Source organism: Primulina huaijiensis, chromosome 4 (genome assembly GCF_012295235.1).
Source record: "Primulina huaijiensis isolate GDHJ02 chromosome 4, ASM1229523v2, whole genome shotgun sequence".
Lineage (NCBI taxonomy): Eukaryota > Viridiplantae > Streptophyta > Magnoliopsida > Lamiales > Gesneriaceae > Primulina > Primulina huaijiensis.
This window is the reverse complement of record NC_133309.1, coordinates 3657527-3668929: the sequence shown is the minus strand read 5'-3', so window position 1 is coordinate 3668929 and position 11403 is coordinate 3657527. Positions and strand designations below refer to the sequence as shown.

The 11403-nt window shown below is 35.2% G+C and overlaps 1 protein-coding gene across 4 annotated transcripts; it reads right to left on the bottom strand.

The window, feature by feature from the left end:
* Positions 1-3024: 3024 nt before the first annotated feature.
* LOC140975258 (protein WEAK CHLOROPLAST MOVEMENT UNDER BLUE LIGHT 1-like) lies at positions 3025-8216 on the bottom strand. 4 transcript variants are annotated; one of them, XM_073438865.1, is made up of 3 exons: positions 8058-8216; positions 5353-6315; positions 3025-5141 (listed from the first exon to the last, which is right to left on the bottom strand). In XM_073438865.1, exons 2-3 carry the CDS (start codon positions 6262-6264, stop codon positions 3294-3296), a joined length of 2760 nt encoding a protein of 919 aa, XP_073294966.1. In that variant the 5' UTR covers positions 6265-6315; positions 8058-8216; the 3' UTR covers positions 3025-3293. The 4 variants fall into 4 exon arrangements, with proteins under 4 accessions (XP_073294966.1, XP_073294970.1, XP_073294967.1 ...); XM_073438869.1 differs by having other exon boundaries at positions 5353-6297; positions 8058-8205; XM_073438866.1 differs by lacking the exon at positions 8058-8216 and adding an exon at positions 7237-7790.
* Positions 8217-11403: the final 3187 nt, after the last annotated feature.

The window sequence follows — 11403 nt, the reverse complement described above, 5'->3', positions numbered from 1 at the left end:
TACGTAGAAGTAAATACATTGTATCGAACTCTTCAAAATACATTGTAGTCAGGGATTCATATTTTGGTTACTGGTGAAGATATCCTTTATGATTTGATGAGTTAATAGTGCAATGAATCTCTGGCAAGAGTAAGACATGTGAATTTTGGAAAGGTGTTTCCTTAGTTGCATATACCATGCCACTATTATTACTCAAAGATACATCACATTGTTATCGAATTCAAATAAAACTCTCGATATACCAATAATTGCAGATTCGATTAGGATATATGAGTTGAAGGGACCGTATTGTACGCTAACCATAACGTAAGGTTCTTACCGACACTATCAGAGATACTTAGGAGATCATGGGACGATGCTACTAGACGCTCTTACCAAGATCCGATGGGTACAATCATAAATGAGTTCTAATATTCTTGATCAAGGTATTGATGAAAATAACGAGGTTAATTAGGATAAGCCAAAATAAGAATAAATGTTATTTTGAATCACATAGATCTGTGAACCCACAGCTAGTTGTATTCTTTAACCATTGAGGGTCACACAAGTATTAGATTCTGTGTTCCTGTTGAGATAGTCAAAGTTCAAGGAGTTGAATTTGACGATTGTAGCTTGATGGAGATCAAACTGAATGCTTTTAAAAGAATTTATAAGTTGATTCTATAGTATGAAAGAAATGAAAGTTAGCTTGAATGCTAACTGAATAAGGAGAGGACTGCCTGTTTTGGTGAAGGAGTTCACAAAAATGACAGCAGCAAAAAATTGATCAGTGAAAATTTTGATCTTTGAACTTTTTAATTTTCATTATATGAACAAGATTTGTATACTTGATACATCAGTACTGTCAGATCGTCGATCATGATTATAATCAGTTCATAATTATTTATTTAGTGAATTTAGAATTTACTAATTAAATAATAGTATTAGTAGTAGTGACTACTAATGTGTACAAAATTCTCATAAAAATATTTTAGAGTGGTCTAGAATTAATTAACTAATTAGTTAATCAAAGAAATTAAATACTAGTTATTTAATTTTAAACAATATATCTATGCATATAGTATATGTGCATATATAGATGTATTAATATATATATACACACACACACTTTTTATGGAGATATAAAGGTGTGTATATAAATTTATCATTGATTATCAAGAGTTGATTAATACATGATATAATTACACGAGAATCTAATTATTGAAAATTAAGAGTCTTTAAGGACGTTAGGATTAGGAATCCTAGTAACATAGACTTGTGCATAATAATATGTTAGAACATTTTATGTTCGCAATCTTGATTTTGATGTTAACAAAATTTGTTATTTTGTTTCTAATAAATTTACTTAAGTACACAGAAAGCTACCGAGCCAAATCTGAAGCTATCGAGACGCAAACTGAAAGTGCCAACTGATTGCCCAAACTGAACCAGTTCAATTGATATATCAAAGACCAGTTCAACTGATTGTCCAGCTGATATGTAGTTCAGCAGAAGACCTTCAGAAACCCGATCAGCTGATGAAGAGCTCAACTGATGAAGAGCCCTACTAACCAGTTCAACTGACGCGGTGAAATCAATTCAGCTGACGAGCCAACTGATTTCACCAAACCAGTTCAACTTACCAGTTCAGGACATCAGTTAGGAGACGACCAGTTTGCAGAACACGACAAGCTTATCTAAGTGTAATCCAGCTGTGCGCATTTAAGAAAAGCAATTGTCCAGTCAAAGGACAATAATGGACGTTGCAGCAGAGCTTAAAGTCAAGATGTTCCAGAATGACTGTCAGAAAGGACAAGACACAAATATCGAGGAACGGATTCAAACTGCAACGGACATATTTGATGAGTCTTGATGAACGGTCTCGTAGCCTCTATAAATACAAGACCAAGACCATCAACAAATAAGAGAGAAATAGAGAAATTTGTGAAGATCAGAAAAGAAAAAGGGCACGCTCAACTCATATCAACTTTCAAGAAGCAATCAGCCCAGATTTGAGGGAACACTTCAAAGTGTTATCAGCTTAGATTAGAAGCACTTTTCCCTCAGTGTGTGAGAACACTTTCGTATCAGTTCTCACGCACACACACACCCCATCACTCACATACATACAGAAAGTAAAGCGTATTGAAAAGCTCAGCGAGTCTTGCACAAAGACTCTAAACTTGTGTATGTAGTCTTTAACATATAGACGTTAAACAAGTGTTGGCTGGAAGGTGTTGCCTTCAGTCTTGGCTAAGAGTTCAGTTAGGAAGTAGTGTAAGTCCTAAGTTGAGTGGGTTTGTACAAGGCATTGTATAAATCAAAGTCTTCTAGTAGATCCTACCCGATGTGGTAGAAGGGGTGACGTAGGAGCAGTTGAAGTCTCCGAACATCCATAACATATCTTGTGTACTTAACTGTTTAACTATTGATTTTAAATTGATTTGATCAATTCGAGCTGTTATCAATCAGTTCTCACCATAACTGAACTGATACATGCAAGAACTGATCCCCTTATTTCAGTTATTGAGTTTACACAAGTTAAAAGGCTGTCAAATTAGTCAGCTTTCTTAACAAAGCATTATTTCGAGTATCTTCCGCTTGGTTTAAAACCAAACTCGATTTAATTCGTCGTTGTTTACATTATTAGAACACGAGTTATTGAAGCTCGTTGAGAATTTTGTGTTTGAAGCACCCTTACAGGTGTGAGAACCAATCCATCATAATAAATATGTTATCGAACAATGATAACATAATACAACACACAACAAAAAATACACAACTATAGAAAAATCTCCCTTCCCTCTCAATACAACTTTTGGCCAACCACTTTCCTTTGGAAAAATAATTTCGGCCGACACCCCTACCACGGCCGCCGCATCGACTCCAGATTTCTGAAAGTCATGTACCCTAATCTCAACGCAGTCATTATTTGAGATATCTAATGCGATCCAAACAAAGTAATGGAAGTGCATACATACCGATTCATTATGGGAGGGCTTTGACATGCAAACTAAAGCATATAATTATAAATTAACATACAAATATTTAAAAAATCGAAACAAGTAATTTTAAATCCCCAAACACATTCTTCACTGTACCACTTCAGTTCTTTGCAAGCCATACAAGACTTATTCCACTATTCATCTAATTTACACATAAAATACAACAATCAGCGTGTATGAATACAGACTATAATTCTAAAGAGACAAGATTCAGCTGAGGTGAAACTCAGGAAAAAAATCGACAAAAGCAAGCTGAACATATACCACATTGTAATAAAAAAAACATTCTTCAGTAGTATAGACAAACTATCAAGCTGATTTATTAGCTTGTGCCTTCTTTCGAGCCAAGAACATGAAAATCCGTGGGAAGAACGACTTTTTCTTTTTCTTGGTGGGAGCTCTTACATCAGGTGACGAATCATTTTCTGTGACGCTGGTGTATGACCTTGGACTCAACCTTTGATGAAGAGTGGAAACATCGGGGATGCTGATGAAATTTCTCGATTCATAAGCTTTCGAGTCATCAAAACTTGCTCGTGGGCTTTTACTCACGTTAATTGCTGGTGGAACAGATTCACTAGCTCTGCGTCTTTGCTCATGCTCAGCCCTCCACTTTCGTAGTTCCTGCTCTACACCTAGTTTTCCTTCCTTCGCTTGCTCAGCCTTAAGCATTGCAATTTCTAGTGATTTTTTCCTTTCAGCTATCTCTTGTGTGACTTCCTCAAGCCTTTTCAAGGCCCTCAACTCAGACTCCTTCGCCTCATCAATTTGGGCAATAGCAGCCGCCACCCGTATGTTGGCTCGCTCTTCTGCTTCGTGAGTTCTCTTGCTAAGCTCATAATACTCTTCTAACGAAAGAGTTACACCAGTAGGTGAGTCCTCGTCGTTTTTTTGAGCAGATTCACTTTCTTGCAACGCATTTATAGCTGCTAGTGCCAACATTTCGGAAGCCTTTGCAGCTTCAATTTCCTTCTGAGCAGCACGCAGTCTACTTTCCATTGTACTTGCTCCTGCCTTCACCTGTTCTGCCTCTTCCTTAGCCTTTCGAAGCTCTCCACGGGCCGTTTCAACAAGTTCCTTCACCTGATCAGCTTCCTGAGCTGTCTCTTGTAGTTGCTTGGGAAGTTCCACCATTTTCTCTCGCACTTCTTTCTCCTTCACCTGAATAAGAGCAATTTCAGACTTTGTCCGGTTCAGCTCAGCTTCAAGAGATGAAACTGCAATTGACGCCATTCCCTCCCTTTGTTGAATGGCGGCAAGTTCTGCTTTTTCTCGATCCAGCTCAAATTTTAGCGAAGTAGCTGCCACCCTCAAGATTTTAACTTCATCTGTTGCTTTTTCAATGCTGAGTTTAACTTCTTCAAGTTCCTTCTTTGCTGAATCAACAGCAGCCTGAATATCACCTCGTGTTCTTTTTTCTGGCTCCTGTAGTTCCGTACTTACTGATGATTCCATATAAGCTGCCAATTCCATTTTCAAATCCGTTAGTAATGTCGTTGCACTGTCTAACTTAGATCTGAGATCCTTCGTAGAAGCAATCTGCTGTTTCAGTGTCTCCAAGTCCTCCTCCGCTTGCTTTAATTCTTTCTCCCAATTGAGAGTGTCTTGCTCCTTCGCCATAATTGCTCCAATCCTATGTTCCTCTGCCTCCAGATGTGCTGCATGCGCAGATTCCAAGGCCTCCTTAGCAGTAATTAATTCGATGGTCAAATCCTCCACTGACTTCTCAACTTCTTTTGCCGCAGAGACGGCTTCTTCTGCCTTGCTCACTGCTGCATTTTTCTCCGCCACCAGCACAGCATAGTCTCTTTTGAGCTGTTCCAATTCATTTTTAACGCTTTTAAGCTCAGTAACTGCAGCCACATGCCTTGCTCGGGCAACTTCAAGCTGCGCCTTGGCTGCAAAGCTAGCTTCATCAGCAATCCCTTGCTCCATCTCTTCAACCCTTAGCTTAGCAAGTTCTGAATCCTGTCTTGCTTGGTGTTCTTCTGTTTGTGCCCGTTCAAGATTAAGCTTCAATTCTTCTATGAGCCTTTTAGTGCTGTCTAGTTCTTTCAAAACTTGAATTTTTGCCTCTTCAGCAGCTTCAGATTGTTTTTTGTAAGATGGTATCTCCTCCTGTGCTTTCTCCAGTTCTTGTTCAATGAACTTTCGTCTCTGTATGCAACCAGAATCACTTAAAGCAATCTTTATGTGAAGGTTTATCGGGAAGAGTTGTATCTTTATGCGAAGGTTTATTGAAATCATGTGTTAAAGATTTATAATGATCCATGAGAACCATAGACATAGATATGAAAACCAATTCCTTCTCATATATAACTTAGAAGACCCCTACTGGAAGTTAAAAAAGAATTAAAGAAGTTTATACCTCGACAGTGTGAACACGATGGGCTTTCCAGTCCACAATTCCACCAAACTTCGAAACAGCTGCTTTGACAGATTCAAATGGTGCTGCTGTGTCGATTTGACCTCTGTTTATTTTCATATCATCGGTCCGTTGAGAATTTCCCATGGATTTCTGACTCTCCAAGGAACTTACAGGTACTTTGGCAACGAGCTGAGCAGCATTACCATTTCTCACATCTGGAGATGAAACAGAAGGTGCATCTTCATCCTCTGGAGACGGCCACGCAACTATTTTGACCTCTAAGTTTTCTTCTTTTTGAGGCATACGCGTGTCTAGATCCCTGACTGATGCAGCTGGGACATCCTTCTCAACTGCAGATCCATCAAAATTATCGCCTACACATTCCACAGAGGCATCGCCTATATTTTTTTCCAACATATTTGACGAACTTTGCTGCAATAGTATTTCGGAGTTATTGCCTTTGTGACTTTCAAGTGATCCAGTATTTTCTGCTATTGGATGTGGGACATCAGTACCAACCACAGGTGTGTTAACATTATGTTCTGAAGTTTTTATTTCCATTTGTGCAACTGGAGAAGTTGAAACCACGTCGTTTGCTACCGGTGATTCCATATTCTCTTCCACTTCGTGTGTGGCATTATTTACAACCGCAGGTGCGAAAATATTATGTTCTGAAGCTTCTATTTCACCGGGCACCGTTCGAGAATTTGAAGTCAGATCATCTGTTCCAGATTTGAGACTTGCTTCCGGACTCAACCCATTGAAATCATCATTTAAAATTGCTGATTTAGAACCTTCCATTTCCCTATCCCCATCTTTGGTTCTTGAAGAACTTTCTGATTGATCTTTATCAAGCGATGGAACGACTTGTGCAGGAGGAGCATTTTCTTCGAAGTTTTTAGCACCCTCCATTCAGATAAAAACTATGAAGAGTTGATTCAGTACCTGAATTTCCAAGCGATGCTGCAGTTTAATGGATAAATAATTTCTTTTGAAATAACAGAAATCTAAGATAAACAACAGTTAACAGAGGTCAATTCATAACTTCAAAGCCAAGAAACGAATAACGATTGTTATCATTATCAGCGAAAATTTTTTCACTTCGGACACTTGACAACTCATACTCACCCTGCTCCGACCTTTACGATTTTGAACAAAAATAAACATTTTCATGCCCCAAACTATGTCCAGTCTCTGCCTCCACTCATTATCCCAATCACATTCCCTTAGCCAAGAACGTTCACCCATGCACGTCCGAAAGGATTGACCATGAAAAGAAGTATGACATGAATAGCAAAAGGACGAAAACCACTCCTTCGTTTCTTGTAATTTTATCTGATGATTATTGCATGGTCATATGGATAAGGAAGGGCTACATAAAATAATCAGATTCATAAGTTCTGAAACTTCTCAGACTATAATGAGCCGATGGCAGGAGACACAAATTGATTTTCATCACCACGTACGAGTAAAGTAGAGATGAAACATGAGAATTGTCAAACTATTTTGGATCATATTTTCACCAGAGTAACATCAAGCCAGGATATAGAAGAAACGGAGATTTACTATAGGATGATGAGAAGGTAACTAAGGATTGCATAATCAGAAAAATGTCGATGTAGCTGATTTCTTGATTCAGTAAAATGAATAAGATAGAATTACTTGTGTTATTAAGTATAAATCAAATCCTACAATACAAGGACTATGTGTTTTGCATAAGAACTCAAGTAGATCAACTGCTCCATATAATTCCGGATTCAGGTCACCGTGTATCCTAAAATTTCTTTTATCGGAAATGATTCACCTATTGCTTTCTACAACTTAGAAACCCCAAAACTTTATCTAATCACTCATAAAATTCAACATCATACTAGAATGCATTACTTTCCACCAAATCGGCAGCACCGAATTATGTCATCATCAACCGAACAACACTTCATCTTCACTCCAAGAAATAACCACCAAACAGGGGTTGAAGGATGACCTCGGTGTTAGCTGGTGCGAAATTCAAAGGGATGGGCAGCACATAACAGGGATTGAAGGATGAAGCAAAGATATTCAATTCCTATTCCTTCGAAATATGCACTACCTAACTGCGAATATTTTAAAACCGAAACAATATAAAAGTCGCTCTAAAATGTACAATATGCGACGACTGAACTTGTAACAAAAACATAAAAATAGTGACAATCCAATTCAAATCTTTTAAACTTTATGGCAATCCAACAACCATGTTTTGTGCAAGATAGAGAGCCACACATGACTTTAGCCAATTGTGCCTCGCAGCAAATAACAAGATTCCTTTTGTACACCCCGTTTATCAAAATTGTATTGACCAAAATAACCAAAAACAAAACAAAAAGCATAAAACTAAATCCGTCCAAAACACCAAATTTCCAGATGCCCGCCATAGAATAGAATTAAATTCGACTGATTCAGCAGCAAATTCCTATAATTTAACCTGTTCTTCAAGAATCTTGATCTTATTTGCATGAAGAATATTACAATAATCCGCAAGAAATTACTGAAAACATACAAAATCTCTTGTCGACGGATTAATACATCCAATCATTCAGCTAACAAACATGCAAAAAGATAGAAGAAAAGCAAAAAACAGGTAGAAAATTCAAAGCTGAAAGGCATAATCATAAATTCGACCAAATATATAATAACCATAAGAACCAACCAATCAAGGAAGAACATACCAAGAATCACCAAAACAAAACAGACAAAAAGTCAAATGGTAGCTGAACCACCAAGTATCAGCCGAAAAACAGAGAATAACTTCGTGGGCTTATGAAGAATCACAAAAATAGGATCCAGAACTCAATGATTTATGAAAATTAGATATACGATAAAGGGATTTTTTTTAAAATATTGTTTTTATTTTATATATATTCTATATATATGTGTGTGTGGCGTACTGGTGAAGAAGGTGTAATACACGTGTGACCCGACAGATGGTGTGCGGTTCACAAATTAAGGACATCCATTGGTCGACTTTCTATTTCTAGTATTTGATTTTCTTTAGGTTTCATATTTTGTTTGAAATTTCAGATAAATATAATATGGTATTGCTAGGAAAAATAATTGAAATGTGTTACTATTATTATTTTTATTATTATTTAATAATAAATGTGATATTGTTAAAGTTTCTCATTCATTTTATAGTAAAAGTTCCATAAAAAAAACTTATATTCATTATTATTCTAAAATTTAAATATCTCTTTTTCTTAACTCAGTTTGTTTTGAAAATAATATATCGGTTGAAAACCTTGTGTAGCTGGATCATATTTTTAACCGATACGCAATCCTTAACGACTCGGAGGACTTTTGAGGGTTCGGACAATATTTTCAAAAACGTACTTAAACGAAATATTTTTCGGGAGTGTTATTGGACTTGTTGGGTTTTTTTAATCCTTAATGGGCTCAAAATCATTTTAATCCATTTAATTTTTAAATAGGGCCTTTAGTGCACAAATTTCCTACTTAAACCTAACCTAATCAAACCCTAAACCTAATACACCCCTTGGCCGCCCCCTCCCCTCATTCAGCAGCTTCCATCCCCATGTTTTTCTAGCAGCAAGCTTCGTCCTTTGATTATTTTTCAAGAAAGCTTCCCCCCCCTTTTCGGTTCACGTCCCATGCATAGTTCTTCGAGTTTTCAAGCGTATAATCATCAAGGCACGCATGTACCCCCGAAACACTTGGATTATTTCTTGATGTCATGTTGGGGTGGAATTATTCATTTCCCTTTTCCCTCGACTTTGGCTTGCATCTTATACTTTCCTTCTGTAGTAATAAATACATTATCACTTGTTTCCATCAACAATCTCCCTTCCTCTTGAACACACATAATCATTAATTCATTGATTGACCATTTATTCTTATGTGTGTTGTAGGAAATTTTGAAGGGTCCATATTGTTATAGAAGAGAATGTAGTGCACAAGAAAAATTTCAGACATTTCAACTTCAAGTGTCTTTAGTCAAGCCGTTATATCCCGTATTTTCATGATGTGCTTTCGCATAACTTTCACACTGGTGAGTCTTAATGAAGAGAATTTCATAATTAGGGTGCTTGCAAGTTCCTTATCTGAAGGCTGAAACTGTTTATCAATAGCCTTCAGTGATTCTTTGACATTATTATACTGATCGACAAAACAACGCATACCAGCAGATATTTTGGTCTATATGAACATTACACAGAGTCAATTAGATCGTTCTCATTTTTTATAGAGATCAACATCATACGGAATGTTGTTTTCAGTAATAGCATATGGTTCGTCTTTCCATATAGCATAATCAATATCCATCCAACCGAATTGAAGAAGAATTATTTATTTTCATATTTTATAATTATCGACCTTCAGTTCGGGAATGTCACATTTGATATCAGAAAAACTTACAGGTTGCATAACTGCATAAAAATATAATATGCTTATTATTTTTAAAATTTTGAGATAATATCATGTTTTACCAATGTAAATCATGTTTTAAAAATCTAGTGATATAAAATTTTCCTTTGGGCTAAAATTTTAATTCAATAAGATTTTTCTGAAACTTTATGATAAAACTATCAAAATATATTTTCCCTTAACTCATGTGGGTAAATTAAGAAAAATATAATTTTGATATTTTAACTTAATTAGTTGTATAAATATAACAAAAATCTCTGTGGGGTAAAATTTATTATGTTTATATAATTAATTACAGTTGATGGCTATTATTTGATTCAAATCCATTTAATGCACATTTTTCCATAACTAAGGATGATGTGGATATTCTTCAATTATTTAAAATTAGACGGTTCACAAAACTAAATTTTGGCTTTACTTGATGCTTTATATAATAATTATTTAGTAACACAATCAACACTTTCTCAGAGTGTTCCCATGAAAGATAGGAAGGACTAAGACCCTTTAAATACCTAACTTCTATACAGAGCAACGTTCATCAGGGAGACCAAGGCAGTTTAAACTGATCTATGAAGAACTCCTTCAGATTATGTTTTCTCATGTCACTTTATAATTATTATTCAACTTAATTATCCATATTTATGTGAATATTTATAAGCCAAAACTTTTTATTAAATAAATTTATATTCACATTTTTACTTAATTTGTTCATATAAAATTATATAAACATAATAATTGAATATGAGCAATTTGTGAATTATAATGATTTGAAATATCATACTATTTCAAGAAACCATAAGCAATATTTATAATTTTAATTTTAGTTTATTAATATTATTCCACTCAATATTGTATGTATATACATAAACAACAAATTATACATACATATAATAGAATAAAAATTTTATGCACAAATTAAATTATACATAAACTTTAGAAATATTTTAATGTGTACAAATTATCCAAATGCTATATGTATACCTAACTATATATTTAACTTAATAACACATTATTTATTATTTATTATTATTATTGTTGTTGTTGTTGTTGTTGTTGAAAAAAACCCATATATAATTGAAGCAATTGTCGACAATGAATTCATTTGTTTATTATTATTATTATTATTATTATTATTTACCCATATATAATTGAAGCAATTGTCGGCAATGAATTCATTTGTTTATTATTATTATTTTTTTTAAGTTGAGGCGGCGGTGCATGTACCGTTTTTCAAAATTGTAGGCTATGGTCGTCGTCATTTCCTACACGTTTTTCTTTCTTTATGATATGGGTCATTTTTCTTACATTTTATTCATTTAAGTGTGAGTTATTTTCATGGCGTGAAGGAGATTTCTGAAAACTATTGATGATTTTTTCATGTTTTATGTGTCACTACAAGAAAAATACAAATCAACAACCCACCTACGACAATGATTTTTATAAAACCGTTATCGTATGCTTTTTAACAATGGTTTTATTGAGAACCGTTGTCGTTTAGGGGTCAAATACAACGGTTTTTAGGGTCAATGACAACTGTTCTATAAAATCGTTAACAACGTATTTAGCGACGATTTTGCTGAAACCGTCGCTATTTTGCTGAAACTGTCGCTAAAAGTAGCGACGGTTATATGCAAA

Bases quoted from the DNA above. Each gene is read 5' to 3' on its own strand.
- LOC140975258 (XM_073438865.1), bottom strand. From the start codon at position 6,264: ATGGAGGGTGCTAAAAACTTCGAAGAAAATGCTCCTCCTGCACAAGTC. The intron at 5,142-5,352 runs GTATAAACTTCT...GGTTGCATACAG, and splicing joins ATCGTGTTCACACTGTCGAG to AGACGAAAGTTCATTGAACA.